The following is a 26999-nucleotide window of genomic DNA, read 5'->3' on the forward strand; positions in this document are numbered from 1 at the left end:
TTTCAGTTAGACAGGCAATGTAAACAAATATACAATAATTTATTAGGCCTTTAAGATACACTCCAAAAACAATGACAACGTCAGCTAAGTATTATCATATAACTACTTTCATAGGCATATATACATTCACTATTGGGGGTTCGCTAACAGAACACCAGCACTTTATCTTTAGAAACAGTTATGAAATAGTTGGTAGAGCCAAGAGCAACTCTATAAATAACTGTGTGTGGTAACACAAGCGAGAAAAGTAGAATAACCGTAATTTAGAATCCATTAAGTAAATGTGATAGAACACTCAAGGAAAAGCATAGGGTAAGATCCCTTGTGTTTAAGAAGTCCATACCTGCTAAGAAGTGAGGCCTACTGCCCAAAAGTCAGAAGTTCCACAATGTGTACTTTGCAGGAGGCTTTACCACTGGATTACAAACAAAAGTTGCCAAAGTAAGTGATTCGGAAGATGAATTAAAATGTAAGTCACGTTTTTACAAGTTTCTCTCCCAATCCCACCATGGTAGTGGAAGCTTAGGGGGACCCTTGGCCAGACAACCACTGATCTTAGGAACGGGAGGGATAGAGTTAGGATTGTACACCTATGCAACCCTATGGCAGGATAGGAGGAAAAGGAATGAGAACGTACCCCCATTACTCCAATTTCTTCAGCAACCACTTGCCTGAATCCAGTGGGCTTATTTATGCCTGTGCTGTGTCTGGTCGAGGGAGGTCCAGGGGCTGCGGGTGCTGAGGTCACTTTCGGCTTCGGGACTGGGCCTGGCTAGTTAGTGGTTCCAGTGATAGGGTTCTGAAGACTAGACAGCAGGACAGCCTTAGCATGACAGGATGAAAACCTCCACAAAACAGACAAACTTCAGGAGACCTCCAAGACATGATCAAGACAGTTTTCAGCAGGAGTCACCACGATCGGTGGTAATAGGCGATCATCGTGGTGTGATCAAAGTAGCAGACCCTGCACAGCTTCTCTTCATTTAGGAAGGCTGAACTGCAGGAGCTGGTGTCTTGTTATACAAGCTGAGGATCCACGAAATCCAAAAGTTGCACTTTGAACGGTGACGGCTGCAGCAAGGTATACCAGGAAAGAGCTGGTCAGTCCACTAGTTGGTCCAGGGACAGTTACAAAAGCTCAGCAGGCACAGTTCAGGGGTCAAAGAACTGTTGAGGGCCTTCTGCAGAGCAGGAGAGAGGAGCAGGGCTTCACCTGGACTTGGCTGGAGGTGATGCTGGTGAGCTGCAAGGGTCGTTCTCCGGTCTTCAGTGGACTGCACTTCTTCATAAGGCTCTTGGCTCCATCGATGATCTGTCGAATTGCTACAGGAGCCCTTCTTTTATCCAGGATTTGGACTGGAGTCACCACCAGGTCCATCATTGGTAAGGATCTGTACCGTTGAAACTAGCAGGGGCCATGCAATCATGGACAGCCTCTGCCAAACACATCTGCCCAGCATTAGACACACTGTAGCTCAGATGTGGACTGGGTCCAGACAAATCCAGTCTCCACATCCAGCCACAAACACAGACTGCCACTTTGCCTCGGAAAGCAGGAGCTTTGCCTGGGAAAGGGCTTTCCATATTTGGCAATTCGAGACCGGAGAGGGCAGGTGGAAGCCCAAAGTACAAAATGTTCATACGGCAGGCAAAATTCTTGGGGCACGGCCATTTTAGAACTCTTCATGGTATTATGCAATAAAATGCTCAAGTAAAAAAGTTAAAAACACAGTAGAAAAATATCCGCTTCCAAAAAACCCCTCCTGCACACATTGTAATTGTAACCATAAAGCTAGAAAATGAAATGTTATTAGGTTACAAAGTATCCTAACAGCACTTCACTTTAAGGTGATGTGTGCAGTTTTCAAATACAAGAATTCCACTAAGTTGGACAGGGTCTGCCAGTATTGATAATCTTATGGACTGATCAGTTCCCCATAAAAGCGAGCAAAAAGCCAAGGAAATAAAGCTGAGGTCAGGAAGCAGACAATAGTAACCAGATAGGGTGTCCAAAGGGAAGTCTATGGAAAGAAAGCAGCAAAAAGTAAATATTTCCTAACAGCAGAGAATTCACAACATTTCTAGGACAAATGGAGTGTTCCCAACGTGGCAACAACATTCCCATCTGACAATGGGCACTTGATCATTAGCTATGATTGAATTACGGCAACTTGTTGAAAATCAACATTGTCGTCACGGAATTGGAACAGCGGAACAACCATATTTGTTTGACCATTTCATAGGGGCAAGGGAATACAAATAAACTTCAATGAGCCATTTGGGGACAGAAGCAGATCGTGAATATAATGCTTGACTATGTCTGCAATCCCCCCAAGCTTCATAGTGGCGCAACCATCATGGCACACCGTTTCCGTGTCTTCTACCATCTGGATGGGACAGAAGAATTGCGCATGGCATCACAGTGAAAATAAATAGGAGGCCAGAGTGGATGGTCCACCTTAAATTCAGAGTGCGGGTTAGCGGGGGGCAATGGGCAAGGGCTTTATATGAAAATGGTGCCTGTCAATGGGTGGGAGGGGAGGGTGGTGTGCAGTGGTCAGCAACAAAGAGTGACATGGTCAAATGTAATTTTAGGGGATATGAGCCTGCCTAGGAGGCAGGTCGCTTTATTGCTCTTTAATAACCTCTCCATTCCTCTCCATTGCGTGCAGATGTATTCCATGACTGTCCATTGAGGAGATCTTGAAACCTGAGTGGGTCCGGCCCGCAAGGACTGTCAGCGCGTGCCCATGGCAGAAGATGTGTGCGCTGTGCAGGGGCCATGCTTGCTTTGGGGTGTCTGTGTATAGAATGGTTCTGGTGTTTAGCTTGTGCTGTCCTGGTAGTGAAATGTAAAAATATGTTTAAATCATGAGAAACCGAAAGGCTCATATAATAGCTCTGATTCTTTCAAATTTGACAATTTCCAGTGAGTGTAATACATACCTCGCCTTCACCTTATCCACATCTTCTTTGGATACAAATCGTGGTCTTCTGCGAACCTCTTTCTCTGTGCTATAAACCAAATTCTTCTGGATCATGTCTTGGAGAAAAATAAAGACAAGGATGAGTTTAATGGATGCACAATGCCCTCAACAGAATACTATTCTTCGTGAACTTCAAGTGCAAGTGTGAGAAGTAAAAAAAAATGGCAACAACGCGTATCTAAAAAACCTGAAAAGCTAAATGAAGCTTTTATCGTTAGGGGTTATTATGAGGATATTTATTGAGCACAGACCCTGCTTCGGGAAGTAACACAACACTTTACAATCATAGGGGGAAGGACTCAGTGACAGAAGCAGAGAAAAAGGGGGCGGGGAGCTAACCGGGGAGGGTGGACAATTGGCAGCAAAGGATCTCAAATTAACCAGGGAAAGAGCCAAGCTTGGTGGGCATGTGTGGCTCCCAGCAGCCCGTGCCTTCCTACCATGCCCCTCTGCTTGAACTCCTCCACAAAGAGTCCAAGCTCTTGCACTCCTCGAGGCAGATTCTCAAAAAGAGCTTACATGGAAAACGTGCAGAGGATGCGCGGTTTTCAATTGCCCTCACTGCAGAAATGCACAGCTCACCTTGATCTTCAAGCTTCAAAGTTGGTTTGAGACCAGCCACAATCGCGCTTAACACTTTCGATATGACAGAGACAGATTCTCCCAAATGAATTTGTGAAGTCAGAATGCCGTGGTTGCATAATTATTTAATGAGATTTTCTGACACGTGTTTCGACCTTAGCAGTCCTTTTCAAGGCTAATCATAATCTGGTAATGACAGTGCAGCATTGATCACCTGTGTGTGTTGAATCCACATTGGGCACCAAACATTGTTGTACAAGATTGATGATCAAATTCACGTGCATGTTTAGGCATGAGGGGTGACAGTGATACATGTTTATGGGGATGTGAGTATGGTGGTGAAACAGGACAAAAACGGACAGGGCAAAAACAGAGGGGAGAAAAACAGATGGAGGAGAGGGGAGGAAGGTAAAATTAGTAGTGATGATCGTGGTGAGAAGATGCCAATGGTGGCTGAGAGCCGTCCAAATGATGAGGGGTTGTTTGTCTTACCAGCTGTGATGTAGACATGAGACTTGTTTCTAGAAGTAGAAGGAGAAAGTTCTAGTGTCCCTAGTGTGCTAGTTGGGAGTGTGGTGGTCATTGTGGTGAAGGAGATTGGGCCGCCGTGCGTAGGTGGCAGGTGGAAGGGGAGAAAGGTTGTGGGGCCCAGGCAGAAGGAGTGTTAGCGGTGAAGTGACTGCGTCATAGGTGCAGTGTAATCACAGGCAATGAGTGAAGAGAATGTGAAATCACAATGTGTCAGGCACCCACTAGTGACTAACCTAGTTAGGCAAGGGGCTTATGCATCCTAGAAGAGATGTGGGTGTTTGGTTCTTATCAATATGAAACCGGATCGTAATGGCCAATTAGGATTACTGCACGTTGTGGAACCAATGTAAAAAGCCAGGTTTTTTTAGGCTTCACGTATTGTCGCAAGAGACATGTGGGAAGCCCACGTTTGTGAGGAGATTAGGGAGGTTGTGTTAATGTGAAAGGCAGTGACCAATTTAAAATATACCATTATGCAAGTACAGCTGGGGGCCTTTTTAAAAACAGGGAGGGGGCAGGTGAGTCACAGAGGCGCCCTATTCCCCGAGGCTCTAAGTGAGGGTGATTCTATGTGCAGGTAACCATACAAAACTATAATGGCAATAACAGGAGACGAAGTGTTATCTAGGTGAAAAACAACTCTTGAAAGATCAAAGAGCCAGAAGTTGGCGGGCAGCATAAGGTGAAACAGGGTTTCACAATGTACCTAAACTCCTTACCTTGGATAAAGGCTTGTACTGGGTGTTATGGTCAATGGCGCTGGTTTACAGTGTCCGTGGCCATTTTGGAAGTGTATTTAAATAGCCTAAGGTGGGCAGACATGCCGGTTTGGCAGAATCCTATTGGTTGTGGTTGAAAGTCACTTTTGATCGGTGCACGTGTGTCCCAGGTTAAATGCAATGCATCTATTTACAGTTGCTCTGGATTATCGCATTGTAAACCGTTTCTGATTAGAGCAGTGAGTAAAATACACATGACTATTGCGTTCTCGTAAGTACAAGCGTCATCGACCGGTGTTGATTCTGTGCTGGCAAGGCCAATAAACGCAGACGACAAGGTGCTGCATGCATGTACAAGTAGCGACCTTGCTGGGGTAGACCTAGTTGCATGGATGAGTCCAGTTAATACCACGGGCCACTGGTAGTGACTATGGAGGGATATACTCCAGGGAGATCCCTGATGCTTCCGAGGAGGATAGAGAAAAGGTGATCCTGTAAGGATCCTTCTGAATGTCTGAACATAGAAGTTGCTCACATGGAATATGTCTGTGTCCCGGGGTGCTAAGGAGTGACCCAGAGGGAATGTGGTAGTCGCAGAATTTCCAAGGCGGGGGAGGGCACGGGGGAGGGGGGGTGTTTTAGGGGAGAGTGATTTTTTTTAAATATTAGATATCAAAGTGGGCTGAGTTAGCCAACCCTGTTTGGGTGCATATTGAAGGGAGAATGGTACCCTCTATTGGTAAGAGAGTATTGACATTAGTATGAGTGCAGAGAGAAACATAATCATTGAAGAAAAATGGCAAACTAGGTTGACAGAAAAACATAAAATTCATGATCCTTATTGAGGGTATCGGGTAAAAATATCCTTATATATATGGTCGCCATATAGATTGTCGCCGGGAAAAGTTTGTGGTGACATTATATAGGTGACCATATATATAGGGACAGGGGCAGTGGGGGTTGCGGGGGTGTCCCGCACCACCCTTGAAAGAAAGAAAAAGATTTTGGGGTTGCGGGTGTCTCCGGCATGTTCCATGTAACAATGTCCCTGCATTTTTCGGCGATTCTTTTGCATGCCGATATTTTTGAGGGGACATTATTACCGTATTGAGGCCATGAGTCTGTATTTGCAAATAAGTCTTGTTTCTTGCTGATGTAGTCACAGCTCTCTGTCCCTGCCTCTGATATAACATGGTGGCTGATTGGCTGGGTTTCTTGAAAAATGGCCTGGATCTGGAAGCTGAAGACAAAGCAACCACAGGAACATAAGAACCATAGATGAAGATGACCAGTGATGCCTGCAGCTGCTTCCAGTAACCAGTGAAAACTGCTGAAGTGACCGCTGCTGTCCTGACCACGTTTTCAAATGGACAGGGAAGCTCTGGAGAGGACAACCTCCTTCCATCGACTAGTGGGCATAATCGGTCCCAAGACGACCTGCAACTGGCTTCAGGTAGGCATGCGAGAAGACAAAGGGCTGCAGAGTTTCAGACTCCTCCTGCGTTTCCTGTCTTCACAGACACTCTGGAGCCTTGACATGCTTCCTGAGGGATTCCGGCCAAAGACAAAAGTCAAACTAGGACCTCCCCCACCCAACATGGCAGAAGAAGGACCAAGACTGACCAAGAAAGGACAAGCATACAAGAAATGACGAAAAAAAAGGAAGCCACCATTTTGGGTCACCTCCTGTGAACACACCCCACAGGTAACAATAACACAAAAGTCGGTGGAACACGTCCACTGCCACCAGCCATTCAGGTATTCACTGTAACAGAAATGTTACAGGAGCAGCGAGAAAGGGGATACTATCTAACCCCTCAGCACTGCACATAAGGTGGGGTGTGCTGATCTCACAATATAAAATGTAGAAAGGATAAAAAGTATCCCTAAACCCTTGCGAACATGTGTTCACACAAGGAAAATAAAAGAAAATACAAAGGGAATCCCAAAGGGGTCCCAGTAGCACTGCACAAAGGGGGCTGAGTGCTACAAAAGTAAATTGCAAATGCCTTACCAAATATGGAGGAAAACATGACTCCATAAAATAAAGTCCAAAAGTAATGAACAAGGGTTCCCTTATGCAGAGTATAAGAATGAGTGAGTGGGAAAAAGGCTCCCACTCACTTAGGAGACAGATAAAAAAAAACAAGAGTCCAGCAAAAAGTGCTAGGTGTCTCACAGGTGAAGGAGATTTGGCATAGAAATGAAATAATTTACCTAACACAGCCCCATTGAATAGATAATGTTTTACAGGCTCCAAGCACCTGCGCAGGTGCTGGGAGCGCATTTCACAGGTGCAGGCCCTTAACGTGCCTGTCCTTGCGAGATGCGCCAAAAATGTTTTAAACAAATCCCATTAGTGGCTGTGGGATTCACACTTAAATGCTCAAAAAAAAGACTCCTTATTTGCACAAATGTGCAAAGGGACTGATAAAAAACCATCTGAAGTGTCTATTTAAGATGCCCTTTTTAGATTAAGTTTCAGAATCTGGCCCCTTGTCTGAAGGAGTGAAAGTAAAGGCAGTCGGTACCACGCTCTTATTCAGAGCTGTTGTCATGACAACGGAATGAGCGGGAGGTGAAAAGCCACAAATAGTTGCTCATCTTACATGGTCTTGCACATGTTCCTGTGTTTTTTACTTACAGATCATGTGGAATGGGAATCCTGGAAAATCTCTACTGCCACTGTGGCCAAGTATTATGTATGCAATCCCACCCGTGCTTCACTGTGAGGACCGTAATACCTCTTTTTCCAACAGAGATGGGCTTGGTTATTTACGTACAATCCATTCCTTTACCTGGCCCAGAAAGAGGTGGAAGTCCATAGCCTTGGAAAGGTCTTTCTCACCCGAAGCCTGATCTGGATTGGATTCGGCTGATGGATTTACTCTCTTCAGGATATTCTGGAGCTAGGCTCAAAGGAGCCATACTGGTTGGCACCCCAGGGCAAGTGTTGGAAGTACTAGGACAACAGTCACAGGGTGGGAGTGGCGGGAGCTGGGATGTGGACTGCATGGGCCTGACAGCTGCTGGAAGCCATGTCCTGAAGCATGACCTTAAAGAACCCCTTCACAGGGTCTCAACAGAGAACGCGCTAGACAACTCCAAAGAGCCTCTTGTCATGCAGCTAAGGAGGTTGTAGGTGCTGGCCAGATGGCCACATGGGAGAACCTGTTTTTATTGGTGCATGGATCTCCTTCTCCCAGTGCAGGGGTTTGAGTGACACACCAGCATACAGTACAATGTGTGATCTGGATAAGAGATGCCCAGCAGCAGACAAAACTATGTCTCCTACCAGATGAAGAGGAATTGTTCTCAGGAGGATAATTTAAAGATACAAAAGAAGGACTGGGGATGAGCTCGATCGAAAAGGGGAGTGCTCAGTGACACATGGACAGGGTGGTTTTCAAGGGGAGGTGCAAAGGGCCAGTACATCCATCTTCACTCCAGGTGGCTCAGTGTCCAGGCATACGTATACGCAGAGCAATTTTGCACCCAACCTTTGCAGGTATGCAGTTTTGCGGTGCTGCGCTCCTTTGTAGCAATCTCTGTCTGAGTTGCTATGCTAAATGTGTTTTGAATTAGAGATGGCGGTCTAGGTGGAATCCCAGGGACTGAGCATAGGATGCTAGCTTTCGGGTAAAACCCTCATGGTTCATGGAGGTCGACCAGATAAGGATTTGGAGAGTTCAGTGTTGTTGGGAGTAGCAGGAATTCCATCTCAGTGGATGTTAGTTTGTGGCAGGCGTTGGAATCCAGGTCTGGGTCAGGGAGCGACACATCTCGAGTCGTGTAATTTGTATTTGGGCTTATACGATGTGAACCGAGTTAGGAAGCAAAGGACTGATAGGCAATGTTGGTGAGGATTACAACAAAAATGTAAGCTGGCCTCGTAGGGGACAAGTACCGGCTGTTGATTGTGGAGGCCCTGGCTCACAGTGGTGGTTTTATTCTGGGAGGTCTTTATCTTCAGGTAGAGCTGTGTATTGTTCACGTAGTGGTGGATGTCGTCGCGTATGGGTTGAGTGGTTCAGATGGGCTCCATGTAGATGTACAAGATCATGGGTAAGAGGATGGGTTCCTGTATATCAGAATACGAAGGGTTTGTATTTGTGGGGTGAGCCCACCAACTCTGTCAGCCAGTCCCCCCCCCCGTGGGTATCCAATAACAACCCTAGAAGGAGCAGACTGACAAATGTGCAGTAGATATGTATAGGTAGGAAACACAGGTATGGCGCTACACCTTTAACACTGGGGAACAAATAAACAGTTCAATTATTATACTGTGGAATATCTGTGCATACACCCCCCTTATTCTGCCCTACCATGGCAAATAGATGCAAGTACCAGGAGAGCTGAGTGGTGACTACTGCAGAAAAAGTCCAGAGGCTGGGTTCAGTACACTCATCCCAGGCGGCAAGAGGATGCTAACAAATTCCCAAAATGCAAAGCGCTTACCCTACAGCACAATAACACACACTAGGGGACAAGTGTTATCCAGAAAATGCATCAGGAGGCTAGGATTCTCAGAAAAAGAGTCACCAACATTTCCACTTCAAGTTCAACAATGTCTTCAAGGCAAATACATGACAGGTCTCAGGCACACACAAGAGTCCACACACAAGAGAGATCAAGCATGTCCAAGCTAAGACGTCTGGAGGGAAATCCAAGGGAAGGCACCAGGCACGCCAATGCAGTAACAGCATAGCCAGAGCAATCCTAGAGATGCAGAACTCACTAATCCAGAAGAAAGATCAGAGTACAGGCCAAGGTCGTACGAACGACATCAAATATGTCCCCAGTGCAGTACAGAGCCAAATACAAACACAAGCTCATGGGCATGTCGAGCTCAAACACAAGAATACTGGATATGAATGAGGTATATGGACACTAAACAACATGGCACTCCCCAATGTTACCGAGAACCCAATGGCCTTCTAATCCGTGTATTCGCATTTCCCCAGTATCCGGAACCATGGGGGACAAGGCTAGCACACGTGCGTGAGGCTTGCATGCATGTGCAAGGCCTTTTGAGGGTTGCAGCGCAGCCACGTAGCTGTCATGGAAAAGGCTAGCACAGCTGTTAGGGAGATTTCTCAGAAATATGCTAATTCCTCTCTACCTTAGAGACCCCCAGCACTTTTACTGGACTCTAGGGCTTTTTCATTTTTAACGTGGAGAGGGTGAGACCTTTTTCCCACTCTCTCATGTATTTTTCTGTAATTTGAACTCTGTGTTTCTTTTGGTTTTTGGAGTCTGACAAACTCCATAGGCGTCTTTTTACATTGTGGAGTGGCACAGGGAAGTCTTTCAGATTCATATTTTCCCAGGTTTAAATATATTCTCTTGGATAAACTACTGTTTCCAAGAGTAGTAAAGTGAAATTGATTTTACTTACAATTGTACCTTTCTAGACCCAGCACACACTTTCTTACAATAGGGTGCTGGAGGGTTTACTTAGTATCCCCTTTATCTAGTTTACCATGTAAGATTTTTATGTTACCCTTTCTACAGTTAATGGCTGGGGGCAGTGGTTTACTTTTTACTACCGCTGTGTGTTTTTACCGCGGGCTGCGTTCGCAGCTGCAATGAAACACCCATGGGTGTCCATTTTGTCAAAATGGCCCCAGTCTTCGTTTTTCGCCATTTGTTGTTGGAAAGGTCCTTCTTGAGATTTACTCTGCACGCCAAACCAGGTTTGGTCTCTTTGTTCATTTTGTCTTTGGTGGGATTCATGAGTGAAGCCCGCCTCTGGCTCCAGAGTGTCTGGCAGGGGCAGGAAGTGAGGGAGGTGACCAAAACTCCCTGTGCTTAATCTCCTTGGTTACATGAATGCACATGAATCACCTGCTTGGTGATTGGAAGCCAGGCTGGAATGAATGGGAGAAACCTACACAATAGGCAAGGCTTTTTGACTTGGAGGGCAGAGTCGACCCCTGGATGAAGGAATCCGCAGAAGAACTTGGAAGAGATGCCCGCTGCAACTCCTGGACCATTGCTTTTGCTGGTGAAGCCATGCTGGTGTGCTTAAGCTCTGAATTAGCCGCGACTAGAGAAGCCCTGCAAGGACGACTTCTCCCCTTGAGTTGGTGGGACCAACCAACTCCAAAGTGAACTCTTCTGGACATCCTCTCGAAGCTGGCTGTACTTCCACTGCTGCAGCTGTTGGAACCGAAGAGCCAGGGAGAGGAACACCAGATTGAGTGTGTTGCTTTTAAGTCGGAACCAAGCTCCAGGAAGATCCTCGGTACTCCCAGGAAGCAGGACTGACCAAGCCTGAGCCACCTCAACAGAGTGCTGGACCCCAGATGCGAGGAAAGTGTGAAGTGATATCCGAGAACCGCGGTGGTGCTATTTGCTTGAGACGCTATGAGCTGAAACCGCAAAGTGCCACTGATTTGAAGCTTTCCGGTTGCTGTCGCTGACCGTCCCATTGCAGTGCAGGAGTCCCCAGAAGTCCTCTTTCTTGTCCCCACAACTGAGGCCCAGGAACAGCGGGACGTGCAGAGCTACACAGGAACCAAAGCCAGCTGGAACCATTTCTTCTAAACCAAAGTTACTGTACAGTCTAAGAGAACTTACTTCTTGTTGTGTAGCCTTACTTGTTCTCAGTTGAGACTTGTCTTGGTTGCTCCGTAGAGTTGCTTGCATCTTCTACTCCCACAAGCCTAACCAGTTTGTGGCCCTACATTGATTCTTCCTTTCTACAAAGACTTCTAAAACATTGTGCAAGACTTTTACTTACCTGCAAAAAGTGTTTCAGCTCACCTAGACTTTTGCTTACTTGACATTGGCTGGCCTGGCTTCCTGAATGACTCTTTTCTCCTCTGACATTGTGTTGCACCTATACTTCCAGGAAGGGGTTAACTTACTTTGCAGTGAGGGGTTCAAAAGTACTTACCTGCTTCAGAATATCTGTGTGATCTCTTCTAATAACCCTTTTCATTGACACCAATCTTAGTATTGCTCGAAATGTACCAGTGGTATATTAATGTCCACAGTGTACTCGCTATTTAAGTCATTTTGTGTGCCACTATTAAATTTCCCCTTCTGAAGAAGGCTTATTCAAACTGACTGTTAAATAAATTAATAATTAGTTAATCAAGAAACCTTGAGTATAAGCGTTTATTTGGATACTTGTAACTGTGAATCTCTGTGTAACCACCTTACTGCTCACGTTGACCCCTCTTGAGATAAGCTTGGCTGCTCAACCACACTACCAACCTGTGTAGTACAGACATGTACCAAAGGTTGGGTTCCTATTACCAGGAGGCTAAGGTTGTTGTAGTGCACCCAAAGGGTACTACCCTGAATCTTTACATCAGAACCACGAGGGGGAGTACGGACACTGGGTTGTATAGTTCAGCAGCAGATGTGGTGTTGATATGGAGGTATCCAACTGGTCAAACTGATATCTTCAAGCTAAGAGGTAATCAGTAAAGAACATTCTCTCTCATACCCATGAACTTCTGCATTATGTGGATGACTGTTAATGTGCTACACTGTTACTCACAGTGAGGCCCTGGCTATTTTTGCTTCTTCTATCATCTTTCACCAACCTCTTTTTCCCAGCGAGTCTCCATTCAGGGCCTCACAGGTGATGTAATCCAGTGCACGGGTCCCTGAGAGTGTGTAAGACTCAAAGGTTAGGGTGCACTCTATATCCCCAAGCATGACGTCCTGCTCAGCTACTTGTGTTAACTCACTGGCTGGTGACAGCCCCATTGTGTTTTTATAAGGCTGTTCCCGGCAGGTCCTCGTCAAAAAGGTGACTTGGGTTTGATGTCCAGTGAGACTCCATAGCAAGGCCTGGCATAAGCATGGAAACAAGTGTGTGCCAGATATGGGCATGGCCTTCCTGAGACAGGGCATACATAACCACATCTGTCCGGAAGTGTGAATGGGTGTGCCATATGTGGGACTCTAGGTTGGGAGCTCCGGGCTCAGGGCAGCCATAACCACATCTGGTCAGATGTATAAATGGATGTCTGGGATTCACTCATGAATCCACATCCTGTGTGTTTGCCAGGAGAAAGGCACAGAAGGCTTGAATGTGCCTGATTGGAGGCTGGAGGTGTATCCAGTCCCAACTTCTGCATAAGAATAGAGGTATCTATACTATACCTCTGTCAAATGTGGGCACTTGTCAAGCAGCAGCTGAAGGAAGGCTTACTGAAGGAAGACAAAAGCTATGTGTTTGCATTAAACAACATTATGGCGAAGCACTGCTGGATCCTGCACACTCCAGACTACAGTGGCACAATACCAGTGCTCCCTTCCCTTGACACAGCAGGCACTGTCAATACACTTACCTCAGGGATCCAGAATGTATCATAATTGTAATTTCCAGCCACCTAACAAGGTTACGTTGTGTCTAGTGCCTGATTGTACTGCAATGGACCAGCAGTAGCTAGTGTCTAAGGCCTACGACTGCTCAAACATCTTCCTATTTGCAATAGAATTGCTGGGCCACTGGGTGCACTACTTTGACCACCAAGCCGACATCCCCATCTACAGATGTAGCTGCACTGATCCTCAGCATTACAAGAAAGCTTGGACATATAGTAAAAAAAGGAGATGTCAAATTGTTGGGAGAGTCAGTGACATAGTGCAAAAAAAAAAAACTTTAAGGGTAAGCAAGGCTCATTATTACCACCTGGGGAGGGCGTGTCAGCCAATCAGGTTGTTCAAGGCTCGTGCTGAAGCTACTGATCCAACCTTGCGCTCTGAGCAAACTATGCACTGCTTCCACCCACGCGCATTCCTGCTGCAGTGCTGCCTCCACCAGCCCAACTACCCCTGCTCTACCCCTTCTCTAGCTCCCACTTGCCTGGAAGCCTTTCTCTACTGCTCCATCTCGCCACAGCTCGCCACCCACCCTGGCCTGTAATGCAAATGGAATTGTGGATTTGCATGCAGTCTGGTCCTCCAATTCCAAGGCGGACATCTTAGGTTTAATTGTTTTCTGTGTGAAACAAAGGTTTGCTGCTATGGCTCATTATTTCTCACAAAATCATTGCTCTGAGAACATTAGTCTGCATTTCTGGGGTTCTGATAACAATAATGGCAGGTTTGAAAGGTTGTGCCGGGTGGTAATGGCCAGAGACCCATGATAATGGCTCTCGCTGTGCTCAAGCCTCTGAACTCAGCCCCCTGGGGTGTTAACAAATGATACATCCCTCGAACTGGATATTATTGCCTAAATAATTGTCAGCTCAAATGGTAAAGGGCCGCACCTGGAACAGCAAGAGCTCTTCTGGGCCCCACATCCTTTAGTCATGTCACTTGGTGCCATGGAGTATGGTTCCAAAGCAACATTGCAACATCAAGGGTGCGTGGTTCCATAGCAGCGATGACACCTTCAACCTACTTTCCCAGTCAGGCCTACCACTGAGGTGCTCTCCTGCTCGGAAAGGTGACGGGCAGAAAATGCCAGAGCCTACATGTGCCATGATTTAGCCGGAGGATCCATGTGCTGTCTACAATGGAATTGTCGTGCCTCATGAGTAGCTAAGGAGGCTAAGAGTCCCTGAAAAGCAAAGCACGGACATTGGATTCGTATGCCAACAATTACAAGGCCACACACAAGAAGCAACAGCTGATACATATTAAAATGGCTTAGTACCTTTAAAGCTTATCTGGTACAGCTGTGCCCCAGCCTGAAATGGCACGACTGAGCTCTTATCAGCCAGGTAGATTGTCTCCAGGTCTGCAGATGCTATAGTGGCTTTTTCCTTCCCACCCTAAAAATAAAATAGGACAATTAATTAAGCAGTGCTAACGTTTGAGGATCCGTCCTAGCAATTTTAAATAATCTGCGTGCAGAAAAACACATACAGACTCATGCATGCCAACCTTCAATGTTTAGGAGGTGTGGCACCTGATTTTCTTAGACACAAATGCTGCTTTTCTCGTAAATTTTTACTTTGTCCCTCCTTTCCCCCATCTAAAATGTCACTCCTCCCACTGCAAGTCAATGACAAAATTCAGTTCTCCGAATTGCCTTCACAAAATATGCCTACCTGCCAGAGTCGTTGCTAGGGGAGGTGGATGGGGGGGGGTGCTAAGGGGCAAAAATAATACTTAATAACAACTTTATAACAACTTCTTTAGATTCCAGGGAAAGTACTACCTTCAAACATCGGGCACTTCAATGGGGTCAGCAATGGCCCCTGCCTATGCTAACACATGTATGTTCCACTTTGAGTAAACATTCATACTGGAGAATCCCACATGGTCAGACAAACTGGCCATGTGGAGACGATATATTGATGATATTTTTGCAATTTAGAAAGGTCCCAAACGTGAACTTGAATCATTTTTCAGATACCTTAATGAATGTAACCCTAAGATTAAGTTCACCTTAGAGATTGGAACACCAGCGGTCAACTTCCTTGACGTCAAGATCTATCCAGAGAACAGAACATTGCAAACAACAATCTTCAGGAAACCGACGGATGTAAACAATAGTATATTTTACACAAAGCATCATCCACAACACTTGAAAAATAACCTTCCCCTCAGTCAACTTCAAAGAATTAAACGGATTGTATCTAAGGAAGAAACATACAAAGAAGCTGAAGAAGAAGAAATCTCACGATTCCAAGAGAGGCTTTCCGAGACCCGTCATAACAGAGGCAATAGAAAAATGCAAAACAAAAAAAGGTCCCAACTTCTATGTCAACAAAAAAGAAGGGACAGAGATAATCCTCTGTTAATATATCTATCTCAGTACTATAGAAAGAGTGCCCAAATCAAAAGAATACTTCACAAGAATTGGAAAATCACAAGATTAGATCCACAGCTATGCACACTTTTTCCGAAACCACCATTGATGGCTTACAACAGAGGGAGAAATTTACGGGACGCTTTAGTGAAAGCGGAAAGAACGAACATAGCCAAACAAAAATTTCTCTCAAAGCCAAATAAGGGGACCTTCCCCTGCTTGAATTGCTGTCATTGCAATAATGTACAGAAAGGCTCACTGGTTAGACATCCGTACACAGGAAACAAGATACATTTACAAGACTATGCTACATGCGAAAGCAAATGTATAGTATATGGACTAATCTGCCCATGCGGGAAATATTATTTTGGCCAGACGATTACACGAATGAAAGATCGCATTACAGAACACAAATCAAATATAAGGACTTCAAATATGAAATCACCGGTCACCAGACATTTCAAAGACCAACATCACACAATCTCACAATTAAGATTTGTGGTTCTTGAAACAGTGACAAGGCCACCAAGGGGAGGCAATTTACAGCAAATACTGTCAAGAAGGGAGATGTTTTGGGTACACAAACTAGAAACTTTAGAACCCAAAGCAATGAATGAGGAGTTCTCGTGGAATGCTTTTCTGTAAATGCACTAGTCAAAAGCAAACCTTTGGAGTTGAAAATGTAATCTAGTAAACATTGATCTCATAGACTGTTGAACTTTGAAGAATAAGTATGAAGAAATATGAGCATGTTTTCACAAATGACAATTGCAAAGATGATTACATATGTTGTAACATGATGATAAGGCAATTGCTTAATCCGCCTTAGAAATGATTGATGCAAATGCATTGTTAACTGGATGTACAATGCTGTAGATACAATACTATATTGCTGTGATCTGATAATAACGCTGTGAATTAATGGAATAACCATCTGATTGCAACCAGATATCACATAACAAATTGTGCATCATATCTTTGTATGCACAACACAGCTTCGGAAAATAATAAATCTCATTGCTCCAACTAAGTAATTCAGAACGAGTTGCCTAATTTATATTAAGAGATTAATTTCCTGGTAGATCATGACTTTAACACTTGAGCCTATACATCTGTAGCTCAAGGTGTACACACCCTAGATACAATTTGACATTGTTTAACTTGCACTACAACTCCCAGGATTCCTAGTGAATATATAATCACGAGCACGGAAGGATTTTAGTGCATTCAGCACTTAGGTTACTAATTTGGCCTTAGGAGCTCAATCTATTTATAACAGAAGCTCGGTAACATTAGTATTATCGATTAGTGTGTAATTTATACTGAACACTAGACATCTTTATGACCAGGAACTACGATTCCCAGCAGCATTTCATATCACATGACCACGGTTTCGCAGTCATGTTATTACTTAAGGGAACGGTTACTTAACAACAGGCTTTCTCAAGTCATTTAAGGCACTAATTTGGCCTTAGGAGCTCGATCCATTTATAACAGAAGCTCGGCAACATTAATGTTATCATTAGGTGCGTAATTTATACTGAGTACAAGGCATTCTTATGATTGGGAACTACGATTCCCAGCAGCACTTCATATCACATGACCACGGTTTCTGAGTCATGTGATTACTTAAGGGAACGGTTACTTAGCAACAGGTTTTCTTAGCATCCACACAAGGAAATGCAGCTAGACCTTCACGAATAACGAGAATTATTAAGGTAGGTACCTTGAAATGTTTCAGCAATTCCTACTGATAGAAGTATAATTTACCACTCTAATACCATTCCGATCTTTTCAGACGGATTGGGGCACTCGTCAGAGAAACGGGCAAGATTACTGTTGAGAATCATGAAAGACATCTGAATGGTGAGTGCACTCGCCACGCTGGCTATCTAAAAACATAGCACAGTAAGGAATTTGTAAAATGTGCACACTGAGCACAGTTATATTTATAATTCCAGGTCACACAGATGTAGGACTCGGCGGTGACATATTCACCTTTCTTAAAACGTGAAAGCAAGAAGACCCTCTCTCATATTTGTGAGAAGACTTTTCAGCATTCAGGTACAGACCGAATGGTCATAGGACTTCACAATGATTTGTTTTATTATAACATGCAGCACTTTGATTATAACACTCAGCACTAGATCAATCCCGAATGAACTTTGACACCAACAGATGACATTCCCATGAACTCGTAACGATATTGCACTTCTCACCGAGAGTGATTCTCAGAAATGTATTTGTAAAAAGTTATTTGTAAAAAGTCATTTGACAAAATTATATTTGGAACATTTGGAATGAATTCTGCTCCTGAAGAAGAGAGTAATTAACTCTCGAAACGTGTAGAGCTCTGTATCTAATTATGTGAGGTTTGTTTCAACACGTTTTGTATAAAAAAAATAACTATTTTTCAATTCTATCAACCTTGAGTAAATTAAACTCATTGATACACAAAAAATTGCGTGGTAAATTTGGTTACAAAAAAAGAGTGTACAAAAAAGAATGCATTAACTACAAACATGAAGTCTTTGTGTACTGATAAATGTACTGGTGGTACATACCTTCTTATCTTTTCAAATCTGAATACTGAAATCATCAAACCAAGGAAAACATTAATTGAATTTTGACTGGAATTTCTTTTTCCATTTTTATGGTGTGCAGGGGACGGGAGTTTCTATTACCAATAGGGACTCTTCTTTTGTTCATTTCTTTTGGTTGTAGCCTCGGATAGAAGCTCAGGTGCTACAACCAAAATGCAAGCTAGCCCCGAGTCCTGACAGTCCCGACATTAGCTTAGCCCCTGATCTTTTCCAGACCTAGCAACACCCGGCTGATCTAAAGCTTTGGTATGTTTGCTGACCTTTGTACCCTTCCAGTCAATAATGTACATCTGGTCAAGATGATAACCCCGTCCCATGTGTCTCTGGTGCGGTTCATAATTTCCACGAGCCTGTTTCTCAGTGTAGAAGGGCTCTGTGATGACTGAGAGAAGTGTTTGTTCTCTTGCAGTCGTGCTCCCTACACAATGACGCAGTTCTAAAACTCCAGACCAAAGGAAGGATATAAATCGAAGGTAAAGCTGTATATCGAACCAATCTATCTTGATTCTTTGAAAACACAAACTCCTCACTTCATTCATTTGACTTTTACCTAATTTAGGGAAGCTGTTCCTTGCAGGGAGAGAAGTGCACCGTAAGCAGAATTAAAACATGACTAGCCTGCCCTGTTCACTCACAGCAGGGCAAAGTGGAATAGTAATTTTTCGTTCTCCCTTTCAACTTTTCAAATTGTCCCTCCTCCTGCCCTGCTCTGGGTTCTAACTTGCCTTGTGCATTAAGCTGCTCCTTCCCTCTCCCCCTTGTCCCCTTCTTGCCATCATTTCTGCACCTCCATGACCCAATCCGTATCTGTCTCCATCAAGCTCGTTTTTGTTTGTCTACTCATGCCTTCTCTCTCTTCGCTGCTCCTCTACTCCTATGCCCCTCTCCCTTCTTCTCATGTTTAGAACTTGCATACCTTGTAAGATCGATTTGTATGTTTATTGTCGTGCCATCGCTGTCCCTCCCACCTATGCCACCCTTCCCCCGCCCTTATTTTCATGTTTAGCACTTGCACAATCTGAATTGTGTCATGACTAGTAAGATCGATGTGTCTATTTACAGTCGTGCCATCGCTGTCCCCTACCAGCTAGGCACCCCTGAAGCCCCCCCCACTTCGTCTCATGGTTAGCACTTGCACGATCTGAATTGCTACATGGCCTAGTACGTTCCTTTTATGTGTTTTTAGCACTTAAATGTTCTGAATGTCTCAAGGCCTAGTAAGAATGTTTTTTGTACTGTTCCCCTCCCTTGCCTTGGTGCACCTTGAAACACAGTTTGCTGTATAGGCACATGAGAAATAACCAATAAATAAATAAATAAATAAAAATGGAACCACCCTTCACAAACAACAGAAAGGCAGGAAATACAGGCAATGGGTGGTGATGTTGGGTACGTATGGGTAACGACAATTAGGTGGACACCCATTGATGATTCTTAAAACATATCTCATGGAAGCAGGGGTCATCAAGGTTTGGAAAAGGGAGACTGAAGTGCAATTTGCGGGAACTTGGAATATTTATGCACTTATCACATTATCCAGGTGATTGAGGAGAGCTCATTTTTACATGAATTAGCAAATAAATCAATGCAGCTGAGCTCTCCACACTAAATCACCGCAAGGTGAATCTAAGCCCACTGGAGCCACATATTAGGAAGAATAGTTGGGTTTTGAGTGTCTTTCTGAAGTTAAGCGGGTTAGCCTTGGTTTGTGGACGTCTAGAGAGAAGTGTGCTGTTGTCAGGGTTATTGACAAGTAAGCATCTGCTCCCAAGTTGCGTAATATGAGTTTTTGGGCATTGCGCTAAATATGTGCAGGAGTCAAAACAACTGCTTACATAAAAATATGAACAGAAACCAATGAACACCATTAGCACAAATATGCAGTTCCAAAATGCAACTGGAATCAACAAATTGTCTTCGTAGCAGAAGTACAGAAATTTCTATGCAACTTTCTAGATCCCCCCAAAAATATTTGTAACAGCTGAATTGAAATGTCTACCAGGGCTTTTGAATTGGAAAGTGTTTGAGGGCGTGCACAGTATATCCACTTGTTGTATAGCACAGTTTTGTCATAGTGTTGGACTCCTGGTGTGTGTTTATTGATGGCACATTTGTACAGGCAGAACATGACAGATGTATCAGGCATTTTACACAGAACTTCGCCAGAAATATGCGGGCCTGCAATTGAGAAATGCGAAATGCCAAAGTAGAATAAGAAGATACCTTTCATCAGCAATTAATTAAGCTTGACAGGTGGGCATGCCTCGTGACCCCGGAAGTCCCTCCCTAGCGGAAGTCCCAGTCCGGAAGTGACATCATGCGGGTAACCCCGAAGGTCCGCCTTAGCGAAAAGCCTATCCCGGAAGTGTTGTAGTGATGGTTAACCGGTATTTAGGCCCTAGCGGAAGTGTTACCCTGGATTTGACATCATAGGTGGTAGCTGTGAGGTCCCCACAAAGCCTACAGTCCCTAGGGGCGCCCACCTGGGGGTTACCCGGAAGTCCAAACATGCTGGGTGACCTATTCCGGAAGAGGCCTAGTGTGTTTCGCCTGAAAGACTCACCTCTTTTAGGTTATGGGAATGTAGGTTGACCATGCTGTCCCGGATGTCCCCCTAAATACCTGGAAGTGTGTTTCAGTTTTTGCACTGGGGGCGCCTGGAGATGATGTCTGCATGGGGCCATCTTTAGGGGTGTGGCACGAAGGGTGTATATATACAGCAGCTGTTTGGGAGGGGATACACGCCACTCCTGACGCCCTGGGAAAACCCGCTTGCGCAGCGCCTGTGATACCTAGAGGTCTGGAAAAGTATACACATTGTTGAATCCTGGAGTATCTTGATGGTCAATCTGCTAAAGAGGGGTGTTTAGTATTGAGCAGAGGTGTGTGTTTCTCTGGGGTAACAACCGGAAAAAAAAAAAATAACATAGCATTCATACAAGTATTTTTTTCCAAAAGGAAAATATATATATATGTATATATATATATATATATATATATATATATATATATATATATATGTGTGTGATTTTTAAGATTCCCTATAAAAAATACAATTTTTGTACATGTTTATATAAAAATATGAATTTGCAATTTTATATAAATATCAGTAAAATTCATATTTAATATAATAATAAAAATGGATATTAATATGTATTTATGCTATTCATATTTATGTAAATAATTATCAGGCATATTTTATATACCATTAATCAGATCATTAATTAGAAATAATAATGTGGTAGAGGGGTGGGCTAGTTCTGAGCACACAAGATTTTGTGAATCATTGCGGCAGTTCTTTGAAAAGGCTCTGTGCCCTGAGGGTCCAGCATGACTCTGGACGGCAAGTGGGCTCTCCGCACAAAAGTTAATACCTGTCGCGAGCCTGCACGAGCTGTCTGAGCCACAGGCGGGATTTTTTTATAGGCGATGCTTGTCCGGGCTGTGAAACAAGCCCATGTTGTAATGTCTTCAGGTTACAGGGTGGTTTCAGTTTTAAAAAACAGCTGTGAGCCACAAATGCATCCCTGGATATATATGTGTCTACATTCCAAGCATTCGAAAGCGAAACTCATCTTGGCGCACATCGCACAGGATGTGCGTAGTGCTCAGGGCTTGTTGGATAATTTCTCAAAAGACAGCAGATGGCTTGGTTTAGGTTGACCCTCTAAGGGCTTTGTCTCAAGAGCAAGAACCCTGCCAGTTCTAACTATATATAAGGGGTGGGCCCATTGTCTGGGCTCTTGCACATTATACATTGCTGTGGCTGCTTGTGAGCACTTGGGGTGAACGAGATAATGCAGGATACTACAGAAAATGAAGTAAGTGTTTGCAGACCCTTTTTGAAAAGGTGTAATAGATAGCCAACATATGTACAGCTTGAGTGATATATTTTTTATTTAATTTTATAGGCTTATACAGCACCATCTTTTTATGACAACTTAGATTTCAATCCTCTAACCATCCCAGGTATGCCTTTTTTGTAATGTTTTTTAATTGCATTTGAGAATTGTCCATGTTTATGTTTAAATAAACATAAAGCACATGCTCCTGATAGTATGTCATTTAGAGGGGAATTATGGTATGCTGGCCTCAGCAGCATATCACCAGGAGTATATGCTTTTATCCAAATGTAACAAACTGTCTTTTTGTGCTGAAAGCGTTGAAAATGTGCACCGATTAAGCACTGATCCCTGTCACAGGAATTGTTAAGACACAGCATTAATAGCCAGTGTAAATATTAAACAACGCATGTATCCACCTGTAAAGGGAAACCCCCTGCAACATTTTGCAGAAGGCCAGTCAGCGCTGGTGAGTGCATTATCCACACTTTGAAAATGTATTTTTAAAGGCAAACCACAAACAAACTGCTTTTTTGACTGCTAAAGCCTCTGATGACTATCTGTGCATGGCTGGCTGGGCAGAGGTGAGATTAGATGTCAATGCCCTGCAGACGTGTAGAGCAATTATTAGCTAGAAGTAGAGATGTTTTGGGAATCTGCAGAATTGCATATGGATGCCCCAGCTCTCGATACTTTTAACAAATCAACCTTGCAAAACGTGATTATTTTAACATATTATGACTCCTGAACTCTGGTGTCAGGGAACAGAACTAAGGCATGCACAAACTGGAGCCTTTGCAAAATACTGATCAGCGCTGCTGAGTTGAAAATCTGATTGCCATCTGTGCTCTGCCTGTCTTTTGCTCCAAGGCTGTAATGCAAACTAGAAGCCCTTGTTAATTACTATCAGCAAGGAAGGCTGTTTCTCATTACCGCCTCTGGGGCAGGAGACAGCCCAACTGTGAAGCCTTTTCAAGACTCTGGAAGCCTGATTTAAAAACACAAAGCCAAATGCATTCAATAAAATTACATTTTCACAGTGCATGGCCCGTGGTAATGCAGTATACATTTTGTGCGCAGAGTTTGAAAAGGCTTCTGTAAAACCCAAAGCCTTTTTGTATCCTTTAAAATACATCTCGGTAGGATGGGGACTCCCTGCAAGCCCATTCATCTGTTTTAAGCATTGTGTTTATGCTTGCAGTCTTGAAAACAAACGCGCACAATATCTTGAGGGCTGAAAATTAATGAATCTTACAAGTCCACCGCATTTACACCCCTCAGGATGTTGCCCTCGTGTGTTTTCAAAAGGCTACCAACACGGCCAGACATTTATGTATTATTAAACAGATTGACAAGCATCTAACATCTTTATAAATATAACCTGTGATAAAACATGAAGGGGTACATTAAGGACTCCATAGACACGCTCTACATCAGAAGTTTACCAGGATAGCTCAGCAGGTTGTGCGCACGTGGCTCTGACGTTGTATATTTAAAACAGGTTGTTAATTTTAGGATTTCTTGCAATTCCTCATAATTAAAAAAAAATTGGTTTGCAATGGGGATGGGTAGGTCTTATATCCAGGGCAGTCATGGTGGTATTTCTGCCCCATGTAGTGAAAATAAAAGGTGGCACCCATGAACCACCTTTTAATTTTCTTTTTATTTTGTGATTATCCCGACCTGTGATAAAGCATGAAGGGTTAAATTATGGGAGCCATAGACAAGCTCTGCAGCAGAAGTTTACCAGGATAGCTGAGCAGGTTGGGAGCACGCAGCTGAGATGTTATATATTCAAAAAGCAGTTGTTCATTTTATGATTTTTGCAATTCCTTATAATAAAAACAGGTGCTATAAAATGTGTTTGGCCTGTGAATGTGTTGTGGTTTATGGTGTGTTTATCTTATGTTTTTAGATACCATATTCAATGTTTACGAAGCTTTGGATGCAGGCTTAAGTGACTGCTACACAGGGTGGGAATTACTGCTTGAAATACTGGACGAAAACGGGATTCAGAACATACAGACTTATGGTGAGTATTTTAATAATTCCGTGTGTTGTGTGAAAATAGCCCAGGTTTATAAGAGGTTATGTATGTAAATTAAGGTTTTCTTTTGTCTGGGGATGTTTTCATGAACTAGTTAAGTAGTTAGATATTCTTAAGCAGTTAAATATTGTTTAGTTAGATAACCAGTGAGTTTTAATGAATTGTTTTTTCTTTATGTGATGTATGTTTTTTATTTCAGAGCCCGAGCCGGGTGACCACAATTACGCATACCTCAAAGGAAGACGTCCGGATGCGGGGCTTTCGAAGGTTTTGAGAGAGGCATCAGTCATTGTAACAGGCAATGATGTTTGTCACTAGGGATATGCTAGTTAAAGGTCAACAGTGTAAAAAACATGAATGTTTTTTTCCTGTAGGCTGGTTTTTCCAAACTCTGGTCGTCTGTGTAAAAAGCAGGATGGATGGTTGGAAACTAGGAGTAAATGTTTCTTTTTTTGATTCCCACTCTGAAGGATCATCGCTGTTGGCCTCATCACTAAAGCGGAAACAACCTGCGGGCGATACACATTGTACATTTGTATGCCTACTAATGACAAAAGCCTTTTCCCACAGCTACGTTTGTTAATATTTGAATGTGGTTTTTGTAACGCCCTAAGCAGGCCCTCTCATTTTGAGTATTTCTTGGGCTTATTATTTTCTCAGTTACGCATGTTAATATTTGAAAATGGTTTTGGGACGCCTTAGACATCTCCTGTTGTTTCATTGTAGAGTATTGTTTGGTCTTCTTTTTTTCTGTAATACCTCGTTAAAGCTGTTTTTTATTTTGCTTAATTGTAGGGTCATGTGTTGCGCAGGAGGAAGAAGTTCTATCGCAAGCAACCTCTGTGGTCCTACCGTCAGACATTCCGAAGAATGCAGGTCAGACGCATACACAAACCTTTTACACCGCAAACAGCGACGGTTATGGGGAAGCCGAGGGTTTACATCTTTTAAAAAAAAGAAGATTGTCTCCTAACAAGGGGCGGGGACTCAAAGGGTTGAACATGTTCTAATTACCTCTAATTGTCACGCCGCCCGTCCTGAGGTCCCCTTACCCGCTACGGCGCTCCCCGTCCTGGAGACTGTATCCTCGTTTTCGGCTCCGAGGTCCGGGGGTGTCCTGGGTCCCTGGTGCTTCCGGGTCTCCTACGCGCACTGCTTCGCGCATGCGCGGGCGCCCGCTCTCCGCGCTCCGCGCATGCGCAGTGCGCAGGATGCTCGGTTCGGGAGGGCGTGCGGCTCAAGCCTCGTTGTGGGGTGTCCGTTGCCGGGGAGACGGCACGGCTTGCGTTACAGGCCTCCCAGGTGCTGGCGGGCCTATTTAAGGAGCCCTGATCCTTTTCCAAACCGCGTCTCAACGCGGTTTGTTCGGATCGTGTCTTTGCCGCCTTGCTTATTTCCCTCGTTCTGCCTGGGGAACCTCTGCCTTCCACTTCCCCTTGTTCTGCCTGGGGAACTCCTGTCCTCCTCCTTCCCTTGTTCTGCCTGGGGAACCCCTGCCCTCCTCTTCCCTTGTTCTGCCTGGGGAACCCCTGCCCTTCGCCTTGTCCTTCCTCTTTCCTTCTTCCCCTTCCTTCAGCTCCAGAAGTCCCGCTCGCCCTCCTTGGTTCAAGTCTCTGCCCAGTCCTTCCAGTTCCTATCCGCTCTGAGCTTCCCCTCTTGTTCCGTACTTCCTCCTGACCGGCCTGCTCTTCTTGCTTCCTTGTCTTCGTCCCTGGAGGGACCGTTCAGCTTCCAGTCCCCGGACCTGCCTACCATCGGAATCCCACCAAGGACCCCGGACCATCAACTCAGAGGCTCCCCCTGCCAGTGCTTGCACTGTCCTGACGCCACTCAATCAGGGGTGAGCCAACCCGTGGCGTTGGGAGCCGGTTCACCTCCAATCCGGTTCCATTCGGGCTGGTGTTGGGCTGGTTCCCCGCGCCATCCGTCACATCTCTCCGGGTCATCCGACAGCCTGGCCTCATCATCAAGGAATCCAACCGGACGAACAGGTACGCAGCGTTCTCGTGACGCTATTTACAACAGATTGAGACGCCTGTCTTCTGACTCCTCGGACTTTACGATGGAAGAGGATCCGGGTCTTCGTAACGAACTTCAAGCGCTTCGTGCCGAGATGGCGGCACTCCGTCAGGAAAATGTAGCCTTACGCCAAATGGTGACTCAGAACACTGGTGCCATTCCACAACCTGAAGGTCCCATGGCTCACACAGCTCCCATCAAGTTCGATGGAGATCCCCGCCGTGTGGGTGAATTCTGTAATCATTGCCGCATACACTTTCTCTTCCGTTCATCACACTTTACCAATGACAAGGCCAAGATCGGATACATATTGGGCAACTTATCTGGTAACGCTCTTGCCTGGGCGACTCCATTGGTCGTTACTAATAACCCAATCCTGAACGATTTTTTAGCCTTCGAGAAAGCATTCTTGGATGTGTTTCAATCCCCCAATCTGGCCTCTGCAGCGCAGAATCAACTGATGGATCTACAACAAGCCAATACCGACATCATTTCTTACATCAGCCGTTTCCGTCAATTGGCAACTGACTCCTTATGGCCAGAAGTAACGCAAAAAACCTTGTTTCGCCGGGGATTAAGAGAAGAATACAAAGATGAATTGTTGCACATACCGGAACCTGATGATCTACAGAAACTTATTGAACAAGTTCTGAGGATAGACCAGAGGTTGGCCGAGAGAAAAGGAGAGAGACGTCGGTTTGAAAAGGGAAACCTCAGACCACTGACTCATCCTACTGGGATATCAACACCTTCGGATGCTACCCAAGAACCAATGCAACTAGGAGCTGTAAGGGGCCCGTTATCGGAAGAGGAGAAGAAGCGCAGGAGAAGTCTGCGACTGTGTTTATACTGCGGAGGCGCTGGACATTTCCTGGGAACCTGCCCTCTACGTCCTATCAAGAAAGGGGGAAACTAGAAGACCTGTCGTCTAAGGGAAAGGCTA

General features: G+C 44.5%; 1 protein-coding gene across 1 annotated transcript in view; it reads right to left on the minus strand.

Moving 5' to 3' along the window:
* LOC138513667 (zinc finger CCCH-type antiviral protein 1-like) overlaps positions 1-26999 on the minus strand; it is a 406876-nt gene that overhangs the window by 135055 nt on the left and 244822 nt on the right. The window contains exons 8-9 of the mRNA XM_069628726.1: positions 14445-14562; positions 2947-3043 (exon numbers count right to left, since the gene is read on the minus strand). Coding sequence (XP_069484827.1) covers positions 2947-3043; positions 14445-14562 — 215 coding nt within the window. The remainder of the gene's footprint in view (positions 1-2946; positions 3044-14444; positions 14563-26999) is intronic.

This window comes from Ambystoma mexicanum, chromosome 12, assembly GCF_040938575.1.
Source record: "Ambystoma mexicanum isolate Mex_15411 chromosome 12, UKY_AmexF1_1, whole genome shotgun sequence".
NCBI lineage: Eukaryota > Metazoa > Chordata > Amphibia > Caudata > Ambystomatidae > Ambystoma > Ambystoma mexicanum.